Source organism: Salvelinus fontinalis, chromosome 11, assembly GCF_029448725.1.
Source record: "Salvelinus fontinalis isolate EN_2023a chromosome 11, ASM2944872v1, whole genome shotgun sequence".
NCBI classification, from domain to species: Eukaryota; Metazoa; Chordata; class Actinopteri; order Salmoniformes; family Salmonidae; genus Salvelinus; species Salvelinus fontinalis.
In genome coordinates, this window is record NC_074675.1 from 31,303,131 (window position 1) to 31,330,009 (window position 26,879).

The window sequence follows — 26,879 nt, forward strand, 5'->3', positions numbered from 1 at the left end:
TCACTGTGGTGGGCCTCTCTGGCCTCCCTCCCAGAGGTTTCTTCTCACTTCATCTGTTGATTCGACGTCAAGACGCATTCTTCGCTCCTCCCTAGTTCCGCAGCTGGCCTGCCTTATCAGAGACTAACTATTGCCCTTCATCTCCCTCCTAAGAAACATGGAACAGAATATGAACTTTCTACACTCAGTAACTTTCCACACACCTAGTTCCCATCTACCCTTCATTGGCCCCAACATATACATTCCTTATACATGTGAAGTAATCAATCGATTCTAGAATGATAACATGAATAAGTATATTTCAAGCTAGATTTCAACACTACTTAAAGGACGTCTATTTGTTTGATTCTTAAGAGTTTGTTTGACTGCGTGTCCTAAACTACTTTGTGTGGTGATATGTTGCAGGTCCTTGAGGGATGGATGGATGGAGGGATAGCGGGATGGCGGGACACACGCAAACACACACACACGCACGCACGCACGCACGCACACATGCACGCACGCACGCACAATAACACCTTGTACATTAAGGATTTTTTTCTTATTTTATTTATCAACAGATATATTGGATTTAAGCATGGTTTGATTGTGTATTACTGTAACAGCCTGTTGTATTGTATGGTGTAATGATAACAGATCTTATCTGCAGCTACAGTAATTGTATCTGCTTTGTATTGTGTATTGAATTGTATTGTTTTGTTGTAAATGTATTACAATGGATTATCTTTGATTTATTATGTCTGTTATTCAGATGATAGAATAACATATTTGCATATGTTTTTCCAAAATATTATAAGTATTATTCATGTTTTCTTCTAATGGCCTGTACTTTTACATTATCTTTGCATTATGCTTTTTTATAAACTTTTTTTATTTTTATCCACCTGATGGAATGAGTGCTTTCTTACAGTAAATGGATGTTAGCATCGTAAATGTTTACATACAACCTAATTCGGTCGAACCTCCTTTAAGTCTAGTATAGATCTTAGGCTCCCAAATGTTTAGGTTAAAGGGGCAATCTGCTATTTCTGCATCCATTTTTGGACTTAATTATATCTACCCATTGAATCTTGAGAAATATAACATAAATGCCTCATGAACAAAGTTCAAATGCCGAACACCATTTTTCAGAATTACTTTTGGGGGAAGAGTGTGCCTGAAAAGAACAGTTCTTATCAGTTTTACGATGTCATATACTCTGCTGGAGTTCTGAGGAGCTGGTTAGTTCTGGTACTGTGTATCACTTTTTTAATATTGAAATGTGGACATGCACGTCTATGATGGCAAAGGGATCTTCCAAGTAAGCAAAGGTAAGACTCATTAGCCAGGGTGTGGTATCTAAAGGGAAACAATATTAAATATTTTCATTTCTGTGTTGAATTCCACATAGTAACCTACGTATGAATGACTACCAGTTCTCCCATATTACCTCCTCATCCTACAGACAGGTCATGACGATTAATGACATCAGTGGTGTATGACTGACTGCTATTTCCAGTGTCCCTGCATGGTCTGGGAGGTCACTGTTCCAGTTAGGGTGTTTCCATGTCTATGTGTTTATGTCTATGTTGTCAGACAGATACCCAGCAGCCCGGTCATTGTCACTGCTCCTGAGAAACAGAAACAGGTCGCCACGGAGACCACAAATCACAGGAAGTGACATCACCACAAGATGTTACCTGAAACGTAGAAGGAGGGCCTTTGTCAGTATCCTGGGACCCACTACCTTCTGAAAAAGTTGGCAGGTGTTTCATGTCCCTCAGCCACACTGACCTATATAGCATGCAGAAGAAGTCATGCAAACACTTCTGCAGGTATATGAAGCCAAGATGAAAATGCACACACTGTTATGATATTTTTGCTCTCTCTCACTCGCTCTCTCTAACCTTCCTCTCTCTGTCTTTCTCTTCCTATGTCTCTTTCTCTCTCTGTCTATCATTTTCTATCTTTGTCTGTCTCGCTCTCTCTCTCTCTCTCTCTCTTCCCCAATCCCTCTCTCTATCTCCCTCCTTTCTGTTTCTCTGCAACATTGAGTGGTCTGCTCATAAAGTAACAAAGCTACCGGTGTCTGTGAAACACCATGACCATGAACCACACAACCAGCAGCAGCTAGGAACCACACTCCAAAACCACCACCATCAGACTGATCAACACAGTGACAGACCCCAAAACTCATCTTCTAACTCTCAAGCTGAGTGAAGGGGTATTTTCAGAGAGCAACTGTAGAATGTGACTTCTTTTTCAGCTATCATACAGGAATTATTTTATAGAACAGCAGCCCTCATCAAAAGGAAGTCTCTGCTCTTTCTCCTCTCTACTCTTTCTTCTCTGTGTGTTTTGGATAGTCAACTGCTAGCTACCAGTGACAGTGATAGATAGGGACATGTAGCCAGAGGAAACAGTCATACAACACCATAAAGAGATGTCTGGTGGTCCCTTCTCCTGCTTCTCGGAACAGGAAATATTCCTTCTCCTACCTCCACTATGGTAAGTTTTATAATGATTTGTATTGATTTGAACATTTTAAACACAATACAACTGAGGTTAGCTGGCTTGGCTTGCCACCTGACAACTGAGCAAAGGTTTGAGGGAAGGCCAACACATCTATCTATCTATCTATCTATCTACCAATCAATGTGCTTGGTGGGTGCAATATGAAACAAACATCTGCACATTTTGATGTCAAACCACAAGCTCTGATCTCGTCAATTCAGGTCTCTATTCTTGTTCCATCCTAGTGTCTTCCAATAATGAGGAAGGAACCAGTATGTGGCAATGTAGCCAACCATAAAGAAGAAGTTGATCAAAATGTAAACACGCTGTCAACGGCTATTCTATTTTCCATCTTTGTACATTTCTCTAGAATCATTCTCTCTGTTTTTCTGTGTACGGTGAAGAGGTGTGATCTCAGAGTGAAGTGGTGTGATCTAAGCAGACTGTCATCATATAGGAAGTAAAGGCGTTTGTTAGAAGGACTGTAGTTGTAGAGAAAGTCACTTGTCTGTGGGGACAGAATGGAGCACACCTTGCTCTGTTTGCTGCTATGTAAGTACTGAGTTAGTGTGTTTGTTTATGAACACTAATTACCTGATTTACTAAGAATTTGAGGTAAAAAGGAATAAGACATGAATGTAAATGGTGTTTTATCCCTTATTGAGAACATGCAAACGCTTAGTAAACAGCACTAATAGGAAATTGCAGCAAATATCTTGTAGGAATATATGAAGCGAGAGTGAGTGACCACTCTACATTGATGTTGTATCTCCGTGTGAGCTTTTCTAGCCAATGCCATGCAGACCTGGTTAGTGTGGTGGTGTGCATTTAACCAGGTCCTTACTCAGGAACTAAAGAGTGGTGCTAACTCAGTGGTTGCAAAATGTGTTGTCAATGACAATGAATATAAAATGCTGCAGTAATGTAATCCAAAATACCACAAAACAGTCAGCCTGCGCTTGTTGTGGTATACGGCTGAGGGATGGGGCTAAGGAAATTCATTCATCTACATTGTTTACAATAATTGTAATAAAATAACCATATTGTAGGTTATGATGGGATAAGACAGTTGTACTAAGCTAATGAGGGAATTCAAAATTATACTCTTTGTCACGTTCCTGACCTATTTATGTTAGTTTTTGTGTGTTAGTTGGTCAGGACGTGAGGTTGGGTGGGCATTCTATGTTATCTGTTTCTATGTTGGTTTCGGTTTGCCTGGTATGGCTCTTGATTAGAGGCAGGTGGTTTGCGTTTGCCTCTAGTTAAGAGTCATATTTAGGTAGGGCATTCTCACTGTTTGTTTGTGGGTGATTGTCTCCTGTGTCAGTATGTTTGTTCGTACCACACTGGACTGTAGCGTTTGTTTGTTTCGTTTTCGTTTCGATGTCGTCTGTTTCCTGTACGTAAGTTTATGTCTAGTTATGTAAGTTTATGTTCAGGTTTCGTCAACGTCGTTTTGTTATTTTGTAGTTTGGAAAGTGTTTGTTTCGTTTCGTGTTTTGCCATCATCGTGTTTAATAAAGATGGCTTATTTCCCTGAGCCTGCGTTTTGGTCTGAAGATCCTTCTCTCCTCACCTCGTCAGAGGATGAGGAGAGCGTCACCCGTTACAGAATCACCCACCAAGCTAAGACCAAGCGGCAAAGGGAAACTAAACGGAGTAAGGGACAGGAGAGAAAGGATTTCTGGACATGGGAGCAAATAATGAATGGAGAAGGTCCCTGGGCTAAGGCAGGAGAAAATCGCCGTCCCAAAGCTGAGCTGGAGGCACGGAGGAGAGCAGAGGCTACCGAGGAGAGGAACCGGAGCTATGAGGGAACGCGTCTGGCACGGAAGCCAAAAAAGCCCGTGAGTAATTCCCAAAAATTTCTTGGGGGGGGGCTAGGAGATAGTGGGCCAAGGGCAGGTAGGAGACCTGCGCCCACTTCCCAGGCTTACCGTGGAGAGCGGGAGTACGGGCAGGCGCCGTGTTACGCAGTAGAGCGCACGGTGTCTCCTGTACGAGTGCATAGCCCAGTGCGGGTTATTCCACCTCCCCGCACTGGTAGGGCTAGATTGGGTATTGAGCCAGGTGTCATGAGGCCGGCTCAACGCGTCTGGTCTCCAGTGCGTCTCCTCGGGCCGGCATACATGGCACCTGCCTTACGCATGGTTTCCCCGGTTCGCCTACATAGCCCGGTGCGGGTTATTCCACCTCCCCGCACTGGTCGGGCAACCGGGGGTATTCAACCAGGTAAGGTTGGGCAAGCTCAATGCTCAAGAGTGCCAGTACGCCTCCACGGTCCGGTATTTCCGGCACCACCTCCCCGCCCCAGCCTAGTACCTACAGTGTATACACTACGCACTAGGCTACCAGTGCGTATCCTGAGCCCTGTTCCTCCTCCACGCACTCTCCCTGTAGTGCGTGTATCTAGCCCGGTGCCTCCAGTTCCGGCCCCACGCACTAAGCTACCAGTGCGTCTCCAGAGCCCTGTACACACTGTATATTCTCCCCCTACTAATCCTGATGTGCTTGTCCTCAGCCCGGCGTCACCAGTGCCGGTACCACGCATCAGGGATAGAGTAGGCTTTGAGAATACAGTGTGCCCTGTCCCTGCTCCCCGCACTAGTAGGAAGGTGCTTGTCATTAGCACGGTGCCTCCAGTTCTGGCACCACGCACCAGGTCTACAGTGCGCCATATCCGGCCAGAGCCATCCGTCTCCCCAGCGCCATCTGAGCCATCCGTCTCCTCAGCGCCATCTGAGCCATCCGTCTCCCCAGCGCCATCTGAGCCATCCGTCTCCCCAGCGCCGTCTGAGCCATCCGTCTCCCCAGCGCCGTCTGAGCCATCCGTCTGCCAGGAGCCTGCAAAGCCGCCCGTCTGCCATGAGCCTGCAAAGCCGCCCGTCTGCCATGAGCCTACAGAGCCGTCAGCCAGACAGGAGCCGCTAGAGCCGTCAGCCAGACAGGATCTGCCAGAGCCGTCAGCCAGACAGGATCTGCCAGAGCCGCCAACCAGACAGGATCTGCCAGAGCCGCCAACCAGACAGGATCTGCCAGAGCCGCCAACCAGACAGGATCTGCCAGAGCCGCCAACCAGACAGGATCTGCCAGAGCCGCCAGCGAGCCATGAGCAGCCAGAGCCGTCAGAGCGCCATGAGCAGCCAGAGCCGTCAGAGCGCCATGAGCAGCCAGAGCCGTCAGAGCGCCATGAGCGTCGAGAGCCGTCAGCCTGCCATGAGCGTCGAGAGCCGTCAGCCTGCCATGAGCGTCGAGAGCCGTCAGCCAGCCATGAGCATCGAGAGTCGTCAGTCAGCCATGAGCTGCCCTTCAGCCTGAAAAGGCTAGATACCCAGAACTGCCCATCAGTCCAGAGCTGTCTCTCTGTCCGGAGCTGCTTTTCAGTCCGGAGTTGCCCCTCTATCCTGATCTCCCTCTCTATCTTTATCTACCTCTATAGTCTTATCTATCCCTCTGTCTTGGTTTATCTCTCTGTCCCGGTATTGTCATTATTAGATATGTTATTAGGAGGATTTTGTGGGGGAAGTAAGAGGGTGGACATTCTTGAAGGGAGGGGGCTAGGATGGATTATGGTGGGGTGGGAACCGCGCCCGGAGCCTGAGCCACCACCGTGGTTAGATGCCCACCCAGACCCTCCCCTAGACTTTGTGCTGGTGCGTCCGGAGTTCGCACCTTGTGCGGGGGGTACTGTCACGTTCCTGACCTATTTATGTTAGTTTTTGTGTGTTAGTTGGTCAGGACGTGAGGTTGGGTGGGCATTCTATGTTATCTGTTTCTATGTTGGTTTCGGTTTGCCTGGTATGGCTCTTGATTAGAGGCAGGTGGTTTGCGTTTGCCTCTAGTTAAGAGTCATATTTAGGTAGGGCATTCTCACTGTTTGTTTGTGGGTGATTGTCTCCTGTGTCAGTATGTTTGTTCGTACCACACTGGACTGTAGCGTTTGTTTGTTTCGTTTTCGTTTCGATGTCGTCTGTTTCCTGTACGTAAGTTTATGTCTAGTTATGTAAGTTTATGTTCAGGTTTCGTCAACGTCGTTTTGTTATTTTGTAGTTTGGAAAGTGTTTGTTTCGTTTCGTGTTTTGCCATCATCGTGTTTAATAAAGATGGCTTATTTCCCTGAGCCTGCGTTTTGGTCTGAAGATCCTTCTCTCCTCACCTCGTCAGAGGATGAGGAGAGCGTCACCCGTTACACTCTTCAAGAATAAATGGCTGTGTTTCATTTAAAAGCACAAAAATCGATGTAGAAATCGCAGATTGCACCTTTAAAATGAAGTACAGGATGGATTTGGTAATCAGTAACATGAATATGGCATGCTATTTATTTCAAGCTAATATTGGAATAATGTGACTTTCTTTGTTGTAGTGCTGAGTACACACATCTACTCTGGACACTCTGAAGATGATGATGGTAGATATTATATTTGTACACTTGATCAAGCCTTCATCTCTTAATGCTTCATCATATTTCTTTGTATGTGATTTTTTAAATGTGCTTTTGAGTGTTTCAAAATAATATGTGTAAAGTAATTGTATCATAATGATTTCATTTTGTGCAGGAAAGGCAAAGGCTGTTCTGACCATATACCCCACATCCTCCCAGATATTCAGTGGAGAGTCTGTCACTCTCAGATGTAACATACAAAGGGGAAAAGTCACTGACTGGAAATACACATGGATCAAGGATGATGTAGACTCCTTCAGTAGGAAGAATGAATATGAGATCAGAGAGGTTAAGATTTCAGACAGTGCTGACTACAGGTGTCTGGGTACACGTATTACTAATCAGAAGAAGCATTCAGAGTGGAGTGATATAGTCAGACTGACAGTGACAGGTAAGTCATCTTATCTCTCATTCACAACAGTGCCTCCTTGTCCATAACCACTTGACATTGGGCCCCATTTTTATGAGGCTATTTCATTATTTAAAAAAAGGTCTGCCTACAGTGGTTGCTCCACTAAAGGTTTTGCGATTATACTTCAAGGTAATTTGTGGTTTAGTACGGTACCCTGCGTCACCACTTCATTGCTCCAGACCAGCGCAAGGGGGAGTTAGAGCACTGATTATGTTTTGTGTCCTACTGTGTCTCTAACTGACAATGAATGGGCGACATAAACCTAAATAGAAACTGATAATTGTGCACAACTTCAGTGTTACTTACCAAAACTGTTACACTAAGGTTTTTATAATTTTATTTTGTAAGGATTATTTTTCTCTTACTGTAGTAGTGTAGGCCACTCCCGAGTGTGGCACAATGGTTTAAGCCACTGCATAGTAGTGCAAGTGGTGTTGCTACTGATGCTGGGTCAATACCTGTGCTGGCCTTGACTGGGAGAACCATGAAATGACTGTAAGTTTATGGTTTCTCTCCCTCTAAAAACATAAATAAATAAAAAACTGGCTTTATTTACAAATTAGTAACAATGTTTCACCCCATGTTCAAGAATGGCCTTTTTCTCGCTCATTTTACATTATTTGAAAACGAAATAATCTCCAAAATATTGTTATTTTTTAAACAAAGTGATTATTATTAATTTAGAATTATATAAAAGCCCTTTGGATATTCTCACAGATATATTTAACCCTGTTATTAGCAGGACAATATATATTGGTCATATTGGTCATGGCTCCCGAGCGGCGCACAATGGGATTGCCTTGCAGTTCTCCAGCTGTATCTATTGAAAGCGAACGAGGTTCAAGGCACGAGGGCAGGGGGCACTGGATGGGCCACAGAGCCGTGCCAGAAGATGGATCTAGCCAAAGGGGAAGGGAGGAGGAGGAAGGGAGAGGGAGGATGGACCCCCACCCCACCACACTAGGTAGCACAGAGCAACGCTTTAAGGGGCATTGCACTAATAATGGCGCTGACTAGGGAAATGGTCCCGCTGTTCTTAGTGCCAGTCTGCACGTTCAGAGTAAAACAATGTAACTAATAATGGCATCTTTATGCTTTCGTTAATAAAATAATGAAAAAATACTCTTTCAAAATGCCAAGGGTTATTTAGTTATGCATCCATAACAAATTACTTTGGGAATAAATATCACTGAATTACAGAAATATCCTCCAATCCTCTATATTTAATAATTGGCGGAGAGTCACGTCATATTTTTTTATATACTGTAGGCCTATCGTAGGCGACATGAGTCTCACTAGTGTTGAGTGATGTGCTGTAAAAGGGGTGTAGGTCTTATTTATTTAAAGAGTATATTGAAGTTAGAAGCAATATGATTTGAAACAATAGCCTACAACTATTTTAGCACCGTTTTGCACTGCTCTGAGACAAGCATGGGGACTGGTCTTGATAAATCAATGAGATTTTTATTTTGACTGAATCTCCTTTTGGGTATTGGTTAGAGTACAATTACGGTGTAGAAATGTTATGCTCTGTTATGCTCTTGTAACCTTTATTAAACTAGGCAAGTCAGTTAACTTCTTGGTGACAGGGCAGTATTTTCACATCCAGATGAAATGCATGCCCAAATTCAACTAGTAGTAGATTTGGATAGAAAACACTCTGAAGTTTCTAAAACTGTTTGAATCATGTCTGTGAGTATAACAGAACTTATTTAGCAGGCGAAACCCTGAGGACAAACCATTCAGATGGGAGGTCACTCTCTTTTCAATAAGTTTTCATTGGGAATCCAGATTTCTAAGGGACCTTCTTGCAGTTCCTACCGCTTCCACTGGATGTCAACAGTCCTTAGAAATTGGTTGAGGTTTTTCCTTTGTGTAATGAAGAATTAGCCCTGTTCAGAACGAGGGTCACTTCAAGTGTACTGTTAGATAGAGGTGTGTGACCAGAAAGCTAGCTACAGTTTGTTTTCCTCCTGTATTGAACACAGATCACCCCGTCTTCAATTTTATTGATTACTTACTTAAAAAAATACCTAAAGTTGTATTACAGAAGTAGTTTGAAATGTTTTGTCGACGTTTACAGGTAACTTTTGAGATATTTTGTAGTCACGTTGCGCAAGTTGGAACCAGTGTTTTTCTGGATCAAACGCTCTGCATTTTCACTGGCTTTTGGCCAGCGTCCCACATATGCCAGAGAGGTTAATCTGTTTGGGCTGCAGGGGCAGTATTGAGTAGCCAGATAAAAGGTGCCCATTTCAAACGGCCTCGTACTCAATTCTTGCTCGTACAATATGCATATTATTATTACTATTGGATAGAGAACACTCTCTAGTTTCTAAAACCGTTTGAATTATATCTGTGAGTAAAACAGTACTCATTTGGCACAAACTTCCTGACCAGGAAGTGGAAAGTCTGAAATCGAGGCTCTGTTCCACTTCCTGCCTATAAATGGGCATGATACGTATTAGTATACATGCACTTCATAGACCTTCCCCTGGATGTCAAGAGGCGGTGAGAGAAGAAATTGAGTGTTTATCTTGGTCTGAAGTGGAATACAAGCTCTTTGTATGACGTGTCACCCATTTCCTGTTTTCTGGAGAGCGCGAGGAGGCACCTGGATTTGCCTTCTGTTTAGCTGCCGTTATGGACGACTAATATCTCCGGCTTTGATTTTATTTGATACATGTGACCATATCATCTAAAGTATGTTTTTTCAATATAGTTTAATCAGATTATTTAAATTTTTTCGGGAGTTTTGCCGTGTTCCGTTCTCTGAGTTTGTTGACGATGGTTTACATTGCAGCTACAATCAGAAATTGCACCGAAAGCAGCCATAATAATTACAGGCACCAACGTCAAATACCTAATTACTCATCATAAAACATTTCTGAAAAATACATAGTGTACAGCAAATGAAAGACAGGCATCTTGTGATTCCAGCCAATATTTCCGATTTATTAAGTGTTTTACAGCGAAAAAAAATGTAGCGTTATATTAGCTTACCACAATAGCCAGAAACACTTGGGCGCCGACGACTACGACAGATATATGAAATAGCATCATAAAATGTTTTTTACTTTTGCTGATCTTCCATCAGAATGTTGGACAAGGTGGCCTTTGTCCAGAACAGTCGTTGTTTGGATTTAGAACGGCAACTTTCCCTCTTTATTTAGCACGCGCGCTAGCCAAGTGGCTCGAATCTCTCCATGTCAACAAACGGAAGAGAACGGAACACGGCAAAACTCCCGAAAAATTTTCACTAATCTAATGAAACTATATTGAAAAACATACTTTACGATGATATGGTGACATGTATCAAATAAAATCAAAGCCAGAGATTGTAGTCGCCTATAACGGCAGCTAAACAAAAGGCAATCCCACTGTCCACCTCGCGCTCTTCAGAGTACCGAAAATGGGGGACACGTCATTCCAAGATGATGTGTTCCATCTCAGACCAAGATAATCACCTCATTTCTTCTCTCACAGCCTCTTGACACCCAGGGGAAGGTGTATGATGTGCATGTATACTAATAGGTCTCGTGCCCATTTATAGGCAGGAAGAAGAACAGAGCATCGATTTCAGACTTTCCACTTCCAGGTCAGGAAATGTGCTGCAGAATGAGTTCTGTTTCACTCAGAGAAATAATTCAAACGGTTTTAGAAACTAGATAGTGTTTTCTATCCAATAGTAATAATAATATGCATATTGTACGAGCAAGAAGTGAGTACGAAGCCGTTTGAAATGGGCACCTTTTATCTGGCTCCTCAATACTGCCCCTTGCAGCCAAAACAGGTTAAAAACGTCAGAGTGTTTTCTATCCAAATCTACTCATAAAATGCATATCTTATATTCTGGGGATGAGTAGCAGGCAGTTGAATTTTTGCATGCTATTTTTCCGAAAGTGAAAATGCTGGCCCCTGCCCCGAAGAAGTTAAGTACACTGAAGTGTTACATTTTAACTCAAAACAGCAGTACAGTATTTCTTCATCAACGTCTTTATGCTTTCGTTAATAAAATAACTACAAAAAAGACATTCAAAAAGCAGATGGTTATTTATACTACATTTTAGTTGCACTTCCACCCAGCTCCAAGACCACGGGTAAAACCTTGCTGAGACGATCAATGTATTTGTTGCATTGTAGTATTGTCAATTTCTCTTGCCAAAACGTCTTGATGGCCTTGAGTAGTTCTTCTTTGCGGCGTTCGGCGATCGACGTCACCGGCTTTCTAGCCATCGCCTCTCCATTTCTCATATGTCCATTTGTTTTGTCTTATTCCATACACACCTGGTTTTCATTTCCAAATCAATCAACATGTAATAAGTCCTCTGTTCCCCATCATGTCTTTGTGTGTAATTGTTTATTGTTACTTGATTATTTTGTCAGGCACTGCACTTTTGTATTAGACAGTGTTTGTGGCACTAGTCTGTTTTATGTGATGTTGTTGTTGACCGGTATTAAAGTGTGCCTGTTTAATATACTCCGCTCTCCTGCACTTGACTTTGCCTCCCATATACACGCCTAACAGCGGCATTGTGTTGTGTCATTGTCTGCATTTGGAGAAGAAAAAAATATGTTTAGCCTGACAGCCAACAACATTAGGTAAAATACTATAAATATACATGTACATAGGCCTAAAAATTACAAATTATTGCAATAATCCTACCTTGAAAGAAATGATGTGGTCCCAGAAACACCTTTCTGACATAGGGGTCAGCATATCTCTTGATGATTTCTTCCTCAAAGACATCTCGGGCCATGATACCTGAAAAAGGAGGCAACAGTGAATTATTGTGGAACACAGCATTCTGTGCGGTGTAGGCTACAATATTTTATGTACATTTAAATTTGTAAATTGCCAAACTTACCATCAAATATGGGCCTGGTCCCTGGCGAGAAATTTTCCCCCACACATGGAGTTTGAGCGGATGCTTGGGCTTGCTTGCCCTTCTTCCTTTTTTCTATAGCAATTTTGAGCAAAATGCTCAAGGGCCACGGTTGATTCGTCTGTGAAGAAGACATCACGCCCTCCACTTCTCCTCCTTTGTCTCCCTAACCTGCCGCCACTCCCCCAGTGCTCTCTCCCTCCCTTTGTGTGTGTGATTGTGTGGGGGGAGACAAGTGTGGCGGAGGCAGAGCAGATCCCCACCAGCTGCAACCTGTTCCATAATCAAGACCTCTACAAATACTCAGCCATGCCACTTCCACGCTGCCAGATCGTAACCTCTGCTCAGTCAGTCTGCGTTTTTAGCCGTTTGTTCCTGCATATATCGTGTTTTCGTGTTGTGCCTGTTATCCCTTGCCTGACGCTGTTTTCCTCTCCGCTACAGTTTTTTCCGCTCTGACTCTGGTCCCTGTCTCCAGTCTCATGTCTAGTCAGTCCTGCTACCCTGTCCTGGACCCTCCCCCTCTTCTGCTTCCTTGGATTCCTCTCCGGACCTGCTTACCCAGCCCCAACTCCCCTCGCTCCAGCCTCAGGCTCAGCACTTGGCTCCCTGCAACCCGCCCAAGATTTCAATATATACCTTGGTTACCTTATCCCAGTCTTCTTGTCTGAGTCTGCTCTTGGGTTCACCTGCTCCACTCCGCGTAACAGGCTGGGCCTGCAGGAAGCAAAGTTCTTTGTTTGTCAGACGAATCATCGCATCGAAACTACAGAACAGTACAAAACAAGCAAACACACATGGTTAATGTTCTGGAAAAAAACGATATATATATACAGTGGGGAGAACAAGTATTTGATACACTGCCGATTTTTCAGGTTTTCCTACTTACAAAGCAGGTAGAGGTCTGTAATTTGTCATAGGTACACTTCAACTGCGAGAGAAGGAATCTAAAACAAAAATCCAGAAAATCACATTGTATGATTTTTAAGTAATTAATTAGCATTTTATTGCATGACATAAGTATTTGATATATCAGAAAAGCAGAACTTAACCTTTTACGGGGGCAGCCCGACACCGGTACACTTATGACAACATCCAGCTCAAGTGCAGGGCGCGAAATTCAAAATACATATTTTTTAAATATTTAACTTTCACACATTAACAAGTCCAATACAGCAAACGAAAGGTACACATCTTGTGAATCCAGCCAACATCCGATTTTTAAAATGTTTTACAGCGAAAACAGCACGTATATTTATGTTAGCTCACCACCAATTACAAAAAAAGGACAGACATTTTTCACAGCACAGGTAGCATGCACAAAGCCAACCTAACTAACCAAGAACCAACCAAACTAACCAACAAACAACTTCATCAGATGACAGTCTTATAACATGTTATACAATAAATCTATGTTTTGTTCGAAAAATGTGCATATTTCAGGTATAAATCATAGTTTACATTGCAGCTACAATCAGAAATTGCACCGAAAGCAGCCATAATAATTACAGACACCAACGTCAAATACTTAATTACTCATCATAAAACATTTCTGAAAAATACATAGTGTACAGCAAATGAAAGACAGTCATCTTGTGATTCCAGCCAATATTTCCGATTAATTAAGTGTTTTACAGCGAAAACACAATATAGCGTTATATTCGCTTACCACAATAGCCAGAAAGACAAGCTATTTCCCAGTAGTAAAAGTTAGCGATCGTAACAAACCAGTAAAATATATATATTTTTTGACTAACCTTGATATTCTTCATCAGATGACAGTCCTATAACATCAGGTTATACATACACTTATGTTTTGTTCGAAAATGTGCATATTTAGAGCTGAAATGGTTACACATTGTGCTAACTTAGCTACTTTTTCCACAACGTCTAAACAGCAACGATATTTTTCTGACACTTTTTCTGACACACATTTTCTGACCAAATAGCTATTCATAAACATAACTAAAAAATGCATGTTGTACAGGAAATGATAGATCCATTAGTTCTTAATGAAATCGCAGTGTTAGAATTCAAAAAAATAACTTCATTACGACATCCAGCTTCGGTATAGCTAGAGTACCCCAAAGTTGGGCGCCGGCGACTAGTTCACATGCACGACAGATATAGGAAATAGCATCATTAAATGTTTCTTACTTTTGTTGATCTTCCATCAGAATGTTCGACAAGGTGTCCTTTGTCAAGAACAATCGTTGTTTGGATTTAGAACGTCCATTTTCCCTCTTGAATTAGCAAGCACACTAGCCAAGTGGCACGACGCTCTCCATGTCAACAAACGGAAGAGAAGGGAACACGGCAAAACTCACGAAAGAATTTCAAGAATCTGATGAAACTATATTGAAAAAACATACTTTACGATGATATGGTCACATGTATCAAATAAAATCAAAGCCGGAGATATTAGTCGCCTATAACGGCAGCTAAACAGAAGGCAAATCCAAGTCCCTCTTCGCGCTCACCAGAAAACAAGAAATGGGGGACATGTCATACAAAGAGCTTGTATTCCACTTCAGACCAAGATAAACACTACATTTCTTCTCTCACCACCTCTTGACATCCAGGGGAAGGTCTACGAAGTGCACGCATACTAATACATATCATGACCATTTATAGGCAGGAAGTAGAACAGAGCCTCGATTTCAGACTTTCCACTTCCTGGTCAGGAAGTTTGTGCCAAATGAGTTCTGTTTGACTCACAGATATAATTCAAACGGTTTTAGAAACTAGAGAGTGTTTTCTATCCAATAGTAATAATAATATGCATATTGTACGAGCAAGAATTGAGTACGAGGCCGTTTGAAATGGGCACCTTTTATCTGGCTACTAAATACTGTCCCTGCAGCCCAAACAGGTTAAACACTTTAGGTCACGTTCTTTCAAGATCGAACCCAGATGCAGCCCAGGACAAGGAGCGTAGGAAGAAGGTGAGTATTTATTTACAAGAAAATGTGTAAGGGTAGATATATCCAGATTTGCGTAGCGGGCAGCGGTGGTGAATTGATGAGAGGAAATAGGTGAATCCAATGGAGTAGCAGAATCCTCCGTCAACCAGGCGGGAATGGGGTGAATGATCCGGGTGAGTAACTGAAGGCAAAACAAACGGAGGTAAGTTCAAGGCAAGCAATACGTAAACAAAAACAACAAAACAAATACTATCCAACTTGAGTCTGATACTATGGCACAACATACTGTTCATGGCTAACGATCCGGCAGGGAATGGATGTCAGGTCAGAGCTTTTGAAGGGGAGAGGTGATGATCAGGACAGGTGTGCAGATTACTGATGGGATACAGGTGCGGGTGAACATCAATCTCCCAACAAGCTAATTCGCCCGGCACCCAGACAGGGTGCGTTCCAGGACACCGGAAACACACTCCAGGACAGAAACACAGGCAAACACAGACTCAGGAAGCGGGATTCGTGACACTTTAAAGGCAATGCTACCAAATACTAATTGAGTATGTGTAAACGTGTGACCCACTGGGAATGTGATGAAAGAAATAAAAGCTGAAATAAATCATTCTCTCTACTGTTATTCTGACATTTCACATTCTTAAAATAAAGTGGGGATCCTAACTGATTTAAGACAGGGAATTTTTACTAGGATTAAATGTCAGGAATTGTGAAAAACTGAGTTTAAATGTATTTGGTTAAGGTGTATGTAAACTTCTGAATTTAACTGGACCTTTACCAACACCGCTCTGTATTTTGATAGTTTGTGCTTCAAATCCTATTGCTTCTAACTTCAACATGTTCTTTAAATAAATAAGACATATACCACTTTTAACCTTTCTCGCCACTGGGTTCCGCTAGCGGAACACCCACAACATTCCGCTGCCTTCGCGGAGCGCGAAATTCAAAAAATATTTTTTTGAAATATTTAACTTTCACACATTAACAAGTCCAATACAGCAAATGAAAGATAAACATCTTGTGAATCCAGCCGACTTGTCCGATTTTTAAAATGCTTCACAGCGAAAACACAATAAATATTTATGTTAGCTCACCACAATAGCCAAACACACAACGCTATTTATCCACCGCAAAGGTAGCTTTCAAAAAACCGACAAAATATAGATATAATTAGTCACTAACCAAGAAACAACTTCATCAGATGACAGTCTTATAACATGTTACACAATACTATTATGTTTTGTTCGAAAAATGTGCATATTTGAGGTATAAATCATAGTTTACATTGCAGCTACAATCACAAATAGCACCAAAGCAGCCAGAATAATTACAGAGAGCAACGTGAAATAAATAAATACTCATCATAAAACATTTATGAAAAATACATGGTGTACAGCAAATGAAAGATAAACATCTTGTGAATCCAGCCAATATTTCCGTTTTTTTTTAAGTGTTTTACAGCGAAAACACAATATAGAAATATATTAGCTTACCACAATAGCAAAATACACAACCGCATTTATTCACCGCAAAGAAAGCTTTAGCAAAAACCAGCAATAAATATAAAATAAATCACTAACCTTTGGACAACTTCATCAGATGACAGTCTTATAACATCATGTTACACAAAACATTTATTTTTTGTTCGAGAATGTGCATATTTAGAGCTGAAAACCGTGGTTATAGATTGTGAAAATGTAGCAACTTTTTCCCAGAATGTCCGGATATATTTCTGACACTCACCTACTCTGACCAAATAACTCAACATATACTTTACATAAAAATACTTGTTGTATGGCAAATGAAAGATACACTGGTTTTTAATGCAACCGCTGTGTTAGATTTTTAAAAATAACTTTAGTACGACATTCAGCTTGCGTTATTGCGAGACAGCGCCCACTAAAAGGGCGGAGAATAGGACTAAACATTTCACACAAAAACACGAAATAACATCATAAATTGTTCTTACTTTTGCTGAGCTTCCATCAGAATCTTGTACAAGGAGTCCTTGGTCTAGAAGAAATCATTGTTTGGTTTTAGAATGTCCTTTTCTCCTGTCGCTTTAGCAACCTTAACTAGGCAAGTGGTGCGAACATGTCCATCTTCTCTCGACGCAAACAACGGAAAACTCCAAAAGTCCCGATAAACGTTGAATAATCTGATAAAACACGGTTGAAAAAAGATACTTTACGATGATATTATCACATGTATCAAATAAAATCAGAGCCGGAGATATTAGCCGTGTATACCGAACGCTTTTCAGAAGGTAATCTGGGGTTCCTTCTCCTGCCTTCGAAGACAATGAAATTTCCAGACCTGTCACTCCAAAAGCTCTTGTTCGACCTCAGATCAAGCTAGACACCCCATTTCACCTCCCACTGCCTGTTGCCATCTAGTGGAAGGCGTATGAAGTGCATGTATATCGATAGATATAAGCCAGTTGAATAGGCAGGCCCTGGAACAGAGCCTCGATTTCAGATTTTTCACGTCCTGTCTGGAAGTTTGCTGCAAAATGAGTTCTGTTTTACTCACAGATATACTTCAAACAGTTTTAGAAACTTGAGAGTGTTTTCTATCCAATAGTAATAATAATATGCATATTGTACGATCTAGAACAGAGTACAAGGCCGTTTCATTTGGGCACGATTTTTTCCCAAAGTGAAAATAGCGCCCCATACACACTAACAGGTTAACTGCACATTACTCAACACTAGTGGGACTCATGTCGCCTACGGTAGGCCTACAGTATATCGAAAAATATGGCGTGACTCTCCGCCAATAATTACATATAGAGGATTGGAGGATTCTAAACTAAAACCAAAAGCTGCCTCGTTGGTCTCCCGGTGGCGGCTGGCACGGGTATCAAATCTGCATCTGTAGGTTCGATACGTGGCGTCCGATATGAAAGACTGTTAACTGATTGGTACACTAACACCATTTGTCTTCATTTAACTTAATAATAATAAAAATAATATATACAGTACCAGTCAAAAGTTTGGACACACCTACTCATTCAAGGGTTCTTCTTGATTTTGACTATTTTCTACATTGTAGATTAATTGTTAAAAGTGAATTTGTGGAATTTCTTTCCATTTAAATGCATTTGAGCCAGTTGTGTTGTGACAAGGTAGGGTTGGTATATGGAAGATAGCCCTATTTGGTAAAAGAGCAATTCCATATTATGGCAAGAACAGCTCAAATAAGCAAAGAGAAATGACAGTTCACCATTACCTTAAGACATGGAGGTCAGTCAATACAGAACATTTCAAGAACTTTGAAAGTTTTTTCAAGTGCAGTTGCAAAAATCATCAAGCGCTATGATGAAACTGGCTCTCACGAGGACCGCCACAGGAAAGGAAGACCCAGAGTTACCTCTGCTGCAGAGACTAAGTTCATTAGAGTTACCAGCCTTTGAAATTGCAACCCAAATAAATGCTTCACAGAGTTCAAGAAACAGACACCTCTCAACATCAACTGTTTAGTGGAAACTGTGTGAATCAGGCCTTCATGGTCGAATTGCTGCAAAGAAACCACTATTAAAGGACACCAATAAGAAGAAGAGACTTGCTTGGGCCAAGAAAGACGAGCAATGGACATTAGACCGGTGGAAATCTGTCCTTTGGTCCAATGAGTCTTTGTGAGACACAGAGTAGGTGAACGGATGATCTCCGCATGTGTGGTTCCCACCGTGAATCATGGAGGAGGAGGTGTGATGTTGAGGGGGTAATTTGCTGGTGACACTCTCTGTGATTTATTTAGAATTCAAGGCACACTTAACCAGCATGGCTATCACAGAATTCCGCAGCGACACACCATCCCATCTGGTTTGGGCTTAGTGGGACTATCATTTATTTTTCAACAGGACAATGACCCGACAGACCTCCAGGTTGTGTACGGGCTATTTTACCAAGAAGGAGAGTGATGGAGTGCTGCATCAGAAGACCTGGCCTCCACAATCACCCGACCTCAACCCAATGTACGAAGCTGTCATCAGGGCTAAGCGTGGCTATTTTGAAGAATCTAAAATCTAAAATATATTTAGATTTGTTTAAAACTATTTTGGGTCCCGCATGATTCCATGTGTGTTATTTCATAGTTTTCAAGTCTTCACTATTATTCTACAATGTAACGAATAAAGAAAAACCCTTGAATGAGTAGGTATGTCCAAACTGTTGACTGGTACAATATATACATTATATAGTTTATTTAAATTTTTATATGTATTCATTTGTTATCAAGCATGTATCCAGATGTTTTGATATTCTGCTTTTTGTTTTCTAGCTCTGCCTGAAACTACACTGACCGTATATCCAAACCCTGCATACACTGGAGAGACAGTAACTCTGACGTGTTCAGTCGGGTCTGGCAGTGGCTGGAGCTATACATGGTACAAAGACAACACTAAGAAAGTAGTGACCTTGTCTGGCAGACACACTACAACAGGAGCCACCTTCACCATCAGTAGAGCTGCTGATTCTGACCAGGGTCTCTACTGGTGTCAGGGAGAGATCCAGTTCAGATCCATATCATCAATCATCAGTGATCCTGTCACTATCACCGTGAAAGGTGAGTTACTTTACTTAGTTTTTTATCATACAAATGGACACTTTATTTTGAGTCACTCAATGGTCTGTGTGGTCGATGTGTCCATATGAAATGGTCTGTGTGTCCATATGAATGTAAAAAAGTATAGTTACGGTACTAACTACAGAAGTCAGATCAATTTTGTAATTGCACCGGAGAAGATGGGTGCCGATTTCGTCTCTTAGGGGCAGCATTTTCGCTTTTGGATGAATAGCGTGCCCAGACTGCACTACCTCCTACTCTGTCCCAGATGCTAATATATGCATAGTATTATTAGTATTGGATAGAAAACACTCTGACATTTCTAGAACTGTTTAAATGATGTCTGTGAGTATAACAGAACTCATATGGCAGGCAAAAACCTGAGAAGAAATCCAAACAGGAAGTGAGAAATCAATATTCAAAACAGTGCCTATTGAAATCCCAGTGAGATATGAATGAGGTTGCACTTCCTAGGGCTTCCACTAGATGTCGCCGTCTTTATAAACTGGTTTGAGGATTCTACTATAAAGGAGGGGCTCATAATAGCTCTTTGAGTGAGTGGTCTGGCAGAGAGCCTCGGTCTCATGACGCGCACTCCCGACAGAGTTGCTCTCGTTCCAAATGCTTTTCTTCATACAATGAAATTCTCTGGTTGGAACCTTATTGATGATCTATGTTAAAAACATCCTACAGATTAATTGTATACACCAGTTGACTTGTTTCTACGGACTGTAACGGAACTTTTCAAGTTTTTGCCTGGAGGATGTGCTCGCGCCTCATGAAGATGGATTACTGGGCTGAACACGCTAACAACAAGTGGCTAAATGATGGGCTTTATGGAACTTTACGGAAGAAATCAGTCATTTATTGTCTAACTGGGATTGCTGGGAGTGCCTTCTGATGAAGATCATCAAAGGTAAGTGAATATTTACAGTGTTTTTTCTAGCTTCTGTTGACGCCAAAATGGCAGACATTTCTTTGGCTGGATTGGGCTCTGAGCGCCGTTCTCAGATTATGCTTTTTCCATAAAGTTTTTTTGAAATCTGACACAGCGGTTGCATAGAGGATAAGTCTATCTTTAATACTGTGAATAACACTTGCATCTTTTATCAATGTTTATTATGAGTATTTCTGCAAAATCACCGGAGGTTTTGGAATCAAAACATTACTGCACGTAACGCGCCAATGTAAACTGAGATTTTTGGATATAAATATGCACATTATCAAACAAAACATACATGTATTGTGTAACATGATGTCCTATGAGGGTCATCTGATGAAGATCATCAAAGGTTAGTGATTAATTTGATCTATATTTCTGCTTTTTGTGACTCCTATCCTTGGCTGGAAAAATGGCTGTGTGGTTTTTTGACTTGGCTATGACCTAACATAATCATATGATGTGCTTTCGCTGTAACGTTGGTAATTACATTTTTGCATCTGAGCTCCAAGTGTGCGGCTCTCCTTTATTTTTAAGTTTTGTACTCCGCTAGCCAGCACCTCGCCTAAATAGGTGTGCGTTTCTTTTTCTTCTAGATTGTGCTTTCGCTGTAAATCATTTTTGAAATCGGACACCATGGGTAGATTAACAAGATGTTTATCTTTCATTTACTGTATTGGACTTGTTAATGTGTGAAAGTTACATATTTCTAAAAAATATTTTTAAATTTTGCGCGCTGACTTTTCAGCGGAATGTTGTCGAGGTGTTCCGCTAGCGGAACCCCTGCCCTAGAAAGGGTAACCAACCATGCTATTTTGTTTGTTTTTTCACATTGTTTGTAACGTTTTTGTACGTAATGTTGCTGCTATAATCTCTTATGACCGAAAACAGTTTCTGGACATCAGAACACCGATTACTCACCTTGAATTGGGCAAATCATTTTTCTTTAACCTGTTTGGCGTGCAAGCCCGACGTCGGTACACTTATGACAACAGCCAGCTCAAAGTGCAGGGCGCGAAATTCAAAAGATATTTTTTTTAAATATTTAACTTTCACACATTAACAAGTCCAATACAGCATATGAAAGGTACACATCTTGTGAATCCAGCCAACATGTCCGATTTTTAACATGTTTTACAGGGAAGACAAAATATGTAAATCTATTAGCCAACCACGTTAGCAAAAGACACCACTTTTTTTACTCCAACAGCTTTTTACTCCATCAGTAGCTTTCACAAAATCGACCAAATAAAGATATAAATAGCCACTAGCCAAGAAACAACTTCATCAGATGACAGTCTGATAACATATTTATTGTATAGCATATGTTTTGTTCGAAAAATGTGCATATTTCAGGTATAAATCATAGTTTACATTTCAGCTACAATCAGAAATTGCACCGAAAGCAGCCATAATATTTACAGACACCAACGTCAAATACCTAATTACTCATCATAAAACATTTCTGAAAAATACATAGTGTACAGCAAATGAAAGACAGGCATCTTGTGATTCCAGACAAAATTTCCGATTTATTAAATGTTTTACAGCGAAAACAAAATGTAGCATTATATTAGCGTAGCCACAATAGCCAGAAACACTTGGGCGCCGACGACCAGTTCACATGCAAGACAGATATTAGAAATAGCATCATAAAATGTTTCTTACTTTTGGTGATCTTCCGTCAGAATGTTGGACAAGGTGTCCTTTGTCCAGAACAGTCGTTGTTTGGATCTGGAACGGCAAATTTCCCTCTTCATTTAGCATGGGCACTTGCCAAGTGGCACGGATCTCTCCAACGTCAACAAAGTCAGAGGACGGAACACGGCAAAACTCCCGAAAAAATTTCAATAATCTGATTAAACTATATTGAAAAAACATACTTTACGATGATATGGTCACATGTATCAAATAAAATCCGAGCCGGAGATAGTAGTCGTCCATAACGGCAGCTAAACAGAAGGCAATCCCACTGTCCAACTGGCGCTGCCAAGAGTACCGGAAATGAGGGCCACGTCATACAAAGAGCTTGTATTCCAATTCAGAACAAGATGAACACAAAATGTCTTCTCTCACAGCCTCTTGACAACCAGGGGAAGGTCTATGAAGTGTACGTAGACTCTTACGTTTCATGCCCATGTATAGGCAGGAAGTTGAACAGAGCATCGATTTCAGACATTCCACTTCCTGGTCAGGAAATGTGCTGCAGAATGTGTTCTGTTTCACTCAGAGAAATAATTCAAACGGTTTTAGAAACTAGAGAGTGTTTTCTATCCAATAGTAATAATAATATGCATATTGTACGAGCAAGAATTGAGTACGAGGCCGTTTGAAATGGGCACCTTTTATCTGGCTACTCAATACTGCCCCTTCAGCCCAAACAGGTAAATAAGGGAACATAGAGCAATTGCTTCTACAATAATGAGACTGGTCAACTCAACACTTCCAAGTGTTGTGTCTAGCAGCTCTGACACAAAGAATACAAAATATATTTTATAGCAAGGATACACCCTCTTAGTCTCCATGACAAACAACAGATGTATGGAATGGGTCACAAGGTGAGACTTGATATATGATCAAGGAGTATCCCCAGCCAGATAGCATTTGTTATGAAAACTGTTCTTATTGTACAGAGCTTAGGCCCCTAAGACGAGGCTCTAATCTCGTCCCTGGTACAGAAACACCAACTACTTATATGGCATAAATCAATTGTAGTCCTGAGGCGAGTGAGCCTCTGGGTCATACCCTATCCCAGGATAGGTGTAACATCAGAGATGACGTACAATGGTTCCAGACACTACCCCACACAACTTGTCTCAGACCTTATCTCCTCCAACGCCAAAGGAGGGAGTGACTGGCGCACAGACAAGTCATTTTTTCCTAGTATTTGTATAGTATGAAAACGTTCCAACAACAGCTAAATCTATGGATATTACTAAGCATGTTTCCAGATCTTTAAATTATGCTCTTTTAACACAGCCCTACCCAAAGCTACACTGACCATAACACCAAACCCTGCATACGCTGGCGAGACACTTACTCTGACGTGTTTAGTGGGGTCTGACAGTGGCTGGAGCTACACATGGTACAAAGACAACACTATTAAAGAAGTGACCTTGTCTGGCAGACACTCTACAACAGGCGTCACCTTCACCATCAGTAGAGCTGCTGAGTCTGACCAGGGTCTCTACTGGTGTCAGGGAGAGATCCAGTCCAGATCCATATCATCAATCATCAGTGATCCTGTCACTATCACTGTGGAAGGTGAGTAATTGTGTGTTGTGTGTGCGTGTGTGTGTGTGTGTGTGTGTGTGTGTGTGTGCGTGCGTGCGTGCGTGCGTGTGTGTGTGTGTGTGTGTGTGTGTGTGTGTGTGTGTGTGTGTGTGTGTGTGTGTGTGTGTGTGTGTGTGTGTGTGTGTGTGTGTGTGTGTGTGTGTGTGTGTGTGTGTGTGTGTGTGTGTGTGTGTGTGTGTGTGTGTGTATGGACATCACTGTATATGTCAGTAATCTGATGACCAGATCTTGGTAAATCAGACTGCATACTGTATGTTCAGAAATGACAACTTATGATATGGTCATGTTGTGATGAATGCTGATCAACATTATTTTACATTCTAATGTGTGTGATAATGTTTATTTTCTGTGTTGTGTCTGTGCAGAGAGACCTGTGGCTGTTCTGACCCTCCAACCCATCTGGCCCCAGATATTCAGTGGCGAGACTGTCACTCTCAGTTGTGACATTCAAGGGGGAGAAGAGATTGAGTATGCGTTTTATAACAGTGGGAAGTCGGTCTACACGAATACAGAGCCTGAGTACAGAATCAGTCCTGCAAAGAATGGTCTATATACCTGTGAAGGTCTTCAGAAAAGAAATGGCTTAAAACACTCCCAGACCAGTAATGCTATACAATTGACCGTGTTAGGTAAGTCTGTTTTTATGGGATTGCAAGAGAAACAGACAGAATAGTGAGAAAAAGACAAAAGGAATGAGGTCAAATAACAGACAGTGAGATCAATGATCAATTATATTTTGATTTTAGAGTAAGGTACTATACCATAATAACAAAATGGGTAATTTTTTTATCTGAAATTATTTGAACATTTAGCTAATTTAATCGTGTCATTATCCTTTGTAACAGATCAACCCCAAGCTCTCCTGAGTGTCTCTCCTCAGTGGCTGAACCCTGGAGACTCAATTACTCTGAGCTGTGGGGTTAAAGAGTCATCTACAGGCTGGAGGTTCTTCTGGTACCGAACTGTTCTCTACACAGCTGGGTTACTCTCTCTATCGGACACGTCCTACTCTGTAGAGCCTCTATCTGGCAATGGGACTAGTGAAGACTCCTACACTCTGATCCCTGCTGGTCCTAGTCACACAGGAGGATATGTGTGTAGAGCTGGGAGAGGAGACCCGGTCTATGACACACTCTACAGTGAACCTCAGTTTGTCTGGTCAGGAGGTAACTAACTGCATTGAAACTGCATTTAATCATATTTAAGTCACCCTCATGTGTATATATATAACCACTGTGTACGTTTGACTCTGTCACTCTTTGTTTCAGATCCGCAACCTTCAGTGTCTCTCAAAATAAGACCTAACAGAACTCAACACTTTAGATCAAAGTCTCTCTCACTAAGCTGTGAGGAGAAGAGGAACTCTACTGGATGGAGACTGAAGAGATACAGAGAGAAAGCAGTGGAGTCAGGGTGTGTCTCTAACTGGGGATCAAAAGCAGGGTCCACATGTACCATAAAATCCACACATAAAAAGGACAGTGGAGTGTACTGGTGTGAGTCTGGATCAGGAGAGTACAGTAATGCTGTCAACATCACAGTGTCTGGTACGTCTTTTGTCCAACATTCACTAACCTTTTTAACATTACAATGTATGATAATGATGTTCAATTCTGTAACTGAATGGTTGCATTTCATAGAATACAAGCTCATCAGATGTTAATATAGTGTGAGTGATTACTCCAGATTTACAGTTTTATTGACATGCTATGTTACACAGATGGCAGTCTGATCTTGGAGAGCCCTGCCTATCCCATGACTGAGGGAGACTCTGTGACTCTACGCTGTACAAATAGATATCAGGAAACAAACCCAATACCGAAGGTTGATTTCTACAAAGATGGAGTACTCATCAGGAATGAGACGACATTAGAGATGACCATCCCTGCAGTTTCCAAGTCAGATGAAGGCTTCTATAAGTGTAAATTTAATGAAGGAGAATCACCAGAGAGCTGGGTGACAGTGAGAGGTGAGAAAATAATTAAGATCACATTAATTTTCATAATATCTGTGGTCATCAGAGATTTGGAGTGTTAAAAAGCATACTGTAGGTTTGGAGTTGCAAGCTCAGGCTGGTCATCTGATCTCAAGTCATTTGCCAAATATATATTCACTTTGTCCCCTACTTTATTTAGATTTTTTTAACTACCTCAGAGTCTGATGGTGATTTGCTGTTCTCTCTCCAGGCGTAACTCCTGGACCCTCTACATCAGTCCTAGTAGGAGTGGTTGTGGGCCTGGTTGTTGCTGGTGTTCTACTGGCCATTCTCCTGGTACTGCTGTGTCGATATAAAAACGCCAAAGGTGAGACTTTTATAATTTCTCATTAAACTTTTTTGTTCATGTTTAGGAGAAAATTGTCTAATTGCAAAAGTTCAAAACATTAATGACCTGATATAATAGTATGCATTTCTCATTACAGGTTCCTGTTGCAACAGGACTTTCTCGTGAGTACACCTGTCTTTCAACTACTTTCCTTTTCATACAGTAAAATATAATATGTGTGTTTCATGACTATCTCTCTCCCTGTAGGCCCCCCCAGCCACAGAGGACCAACCTGGACACCCAACAGGACCAAGGATCTACCCAGGGCCAGGCTCCTGATGGTTGGTATACACGTCGGAAGCATGGTCAGTCTCTTAGTCCACACCACTGTTACCCTCCCCTCTCTGTAATTTCACACACTAACTTTTCACCATTCACTTTGTATACAACATGTTACTGTACTTTAAGTCCCTAGACAAGCATGAGGGAAAACCAACACATTCATCTTTCTATCTGTTCTTTGATCAACAGGTGGCGCTAACATCTACGATACAATCACTCTCTCAGACAATAATGACAATGGTATTGTATACTGTATGTGAAGTTTAGCATGAATACAGTATAGAGTTGTTGTTGCTGTTATTCTTCAT

At 41.5% G+C, this 26,879-nt stretch overlaps 1 protein-coding gene across 1 annotated transcript; it reads left to right on the top strand.

Moving 5' to 3' along the window:
• The first annotated feature begins 1,267 nt into the window (after window positions 1-1,267).
• LOC129864708 (basement membrane-specific heparan sulfate proteoglycan core protein-like) lies at window positions 1,268-26,879 on the top strand. Its single transcript, XM_055937014.1, has 11 exons — window positions 1,268-1,310; window positions 7,050-7,325; window positions 19,447-19,731; window positions 23,651-23,935; window positions 24,331-24,594; window positions 24,811-25,131; window positions 25,234-25,512; window positions 25,686-25,934; window positions 26,152-26,268; window positions 26,387-26,411; window positions 26,497-26,879. Exons 1-11 carry the CDS (start codon window positions 1,268-1,270, stop codon window positions 26,702-26,704), a joined length of 2,352 nt encoding a protein of 783 aa, XP_055792989.1. The 3' UTR covers window positions 26,705-26,879.

What these genes read in the sequence shown, in the direction of transcription:
- LOC129864708 (XM_055937014.1), top strand. Translation starts at nt 1,268, where the DNA reads ATGCACGTCTATGATGGCAAAGGGATCTTCCAAGTAAGCAAAG. An exon ending in TATACAATTGACCGTGTTAG is followed by an intron (nt 24,595 to 24,810) that starts GTAAGTCTGTTT and finishes CCTTTGTAACAG; the next exon opens with ATCAACCCCAAGCTCTCCTG. An exon ending in TGTCAACATCACAGTGTCTG is followed by an intron (nt 25,513 to 25,685) that starts GTACGTCTTTTG and finishes TATGTTACACAG; the next exon opens with ATGGCAGTCTGATCTTGGAG.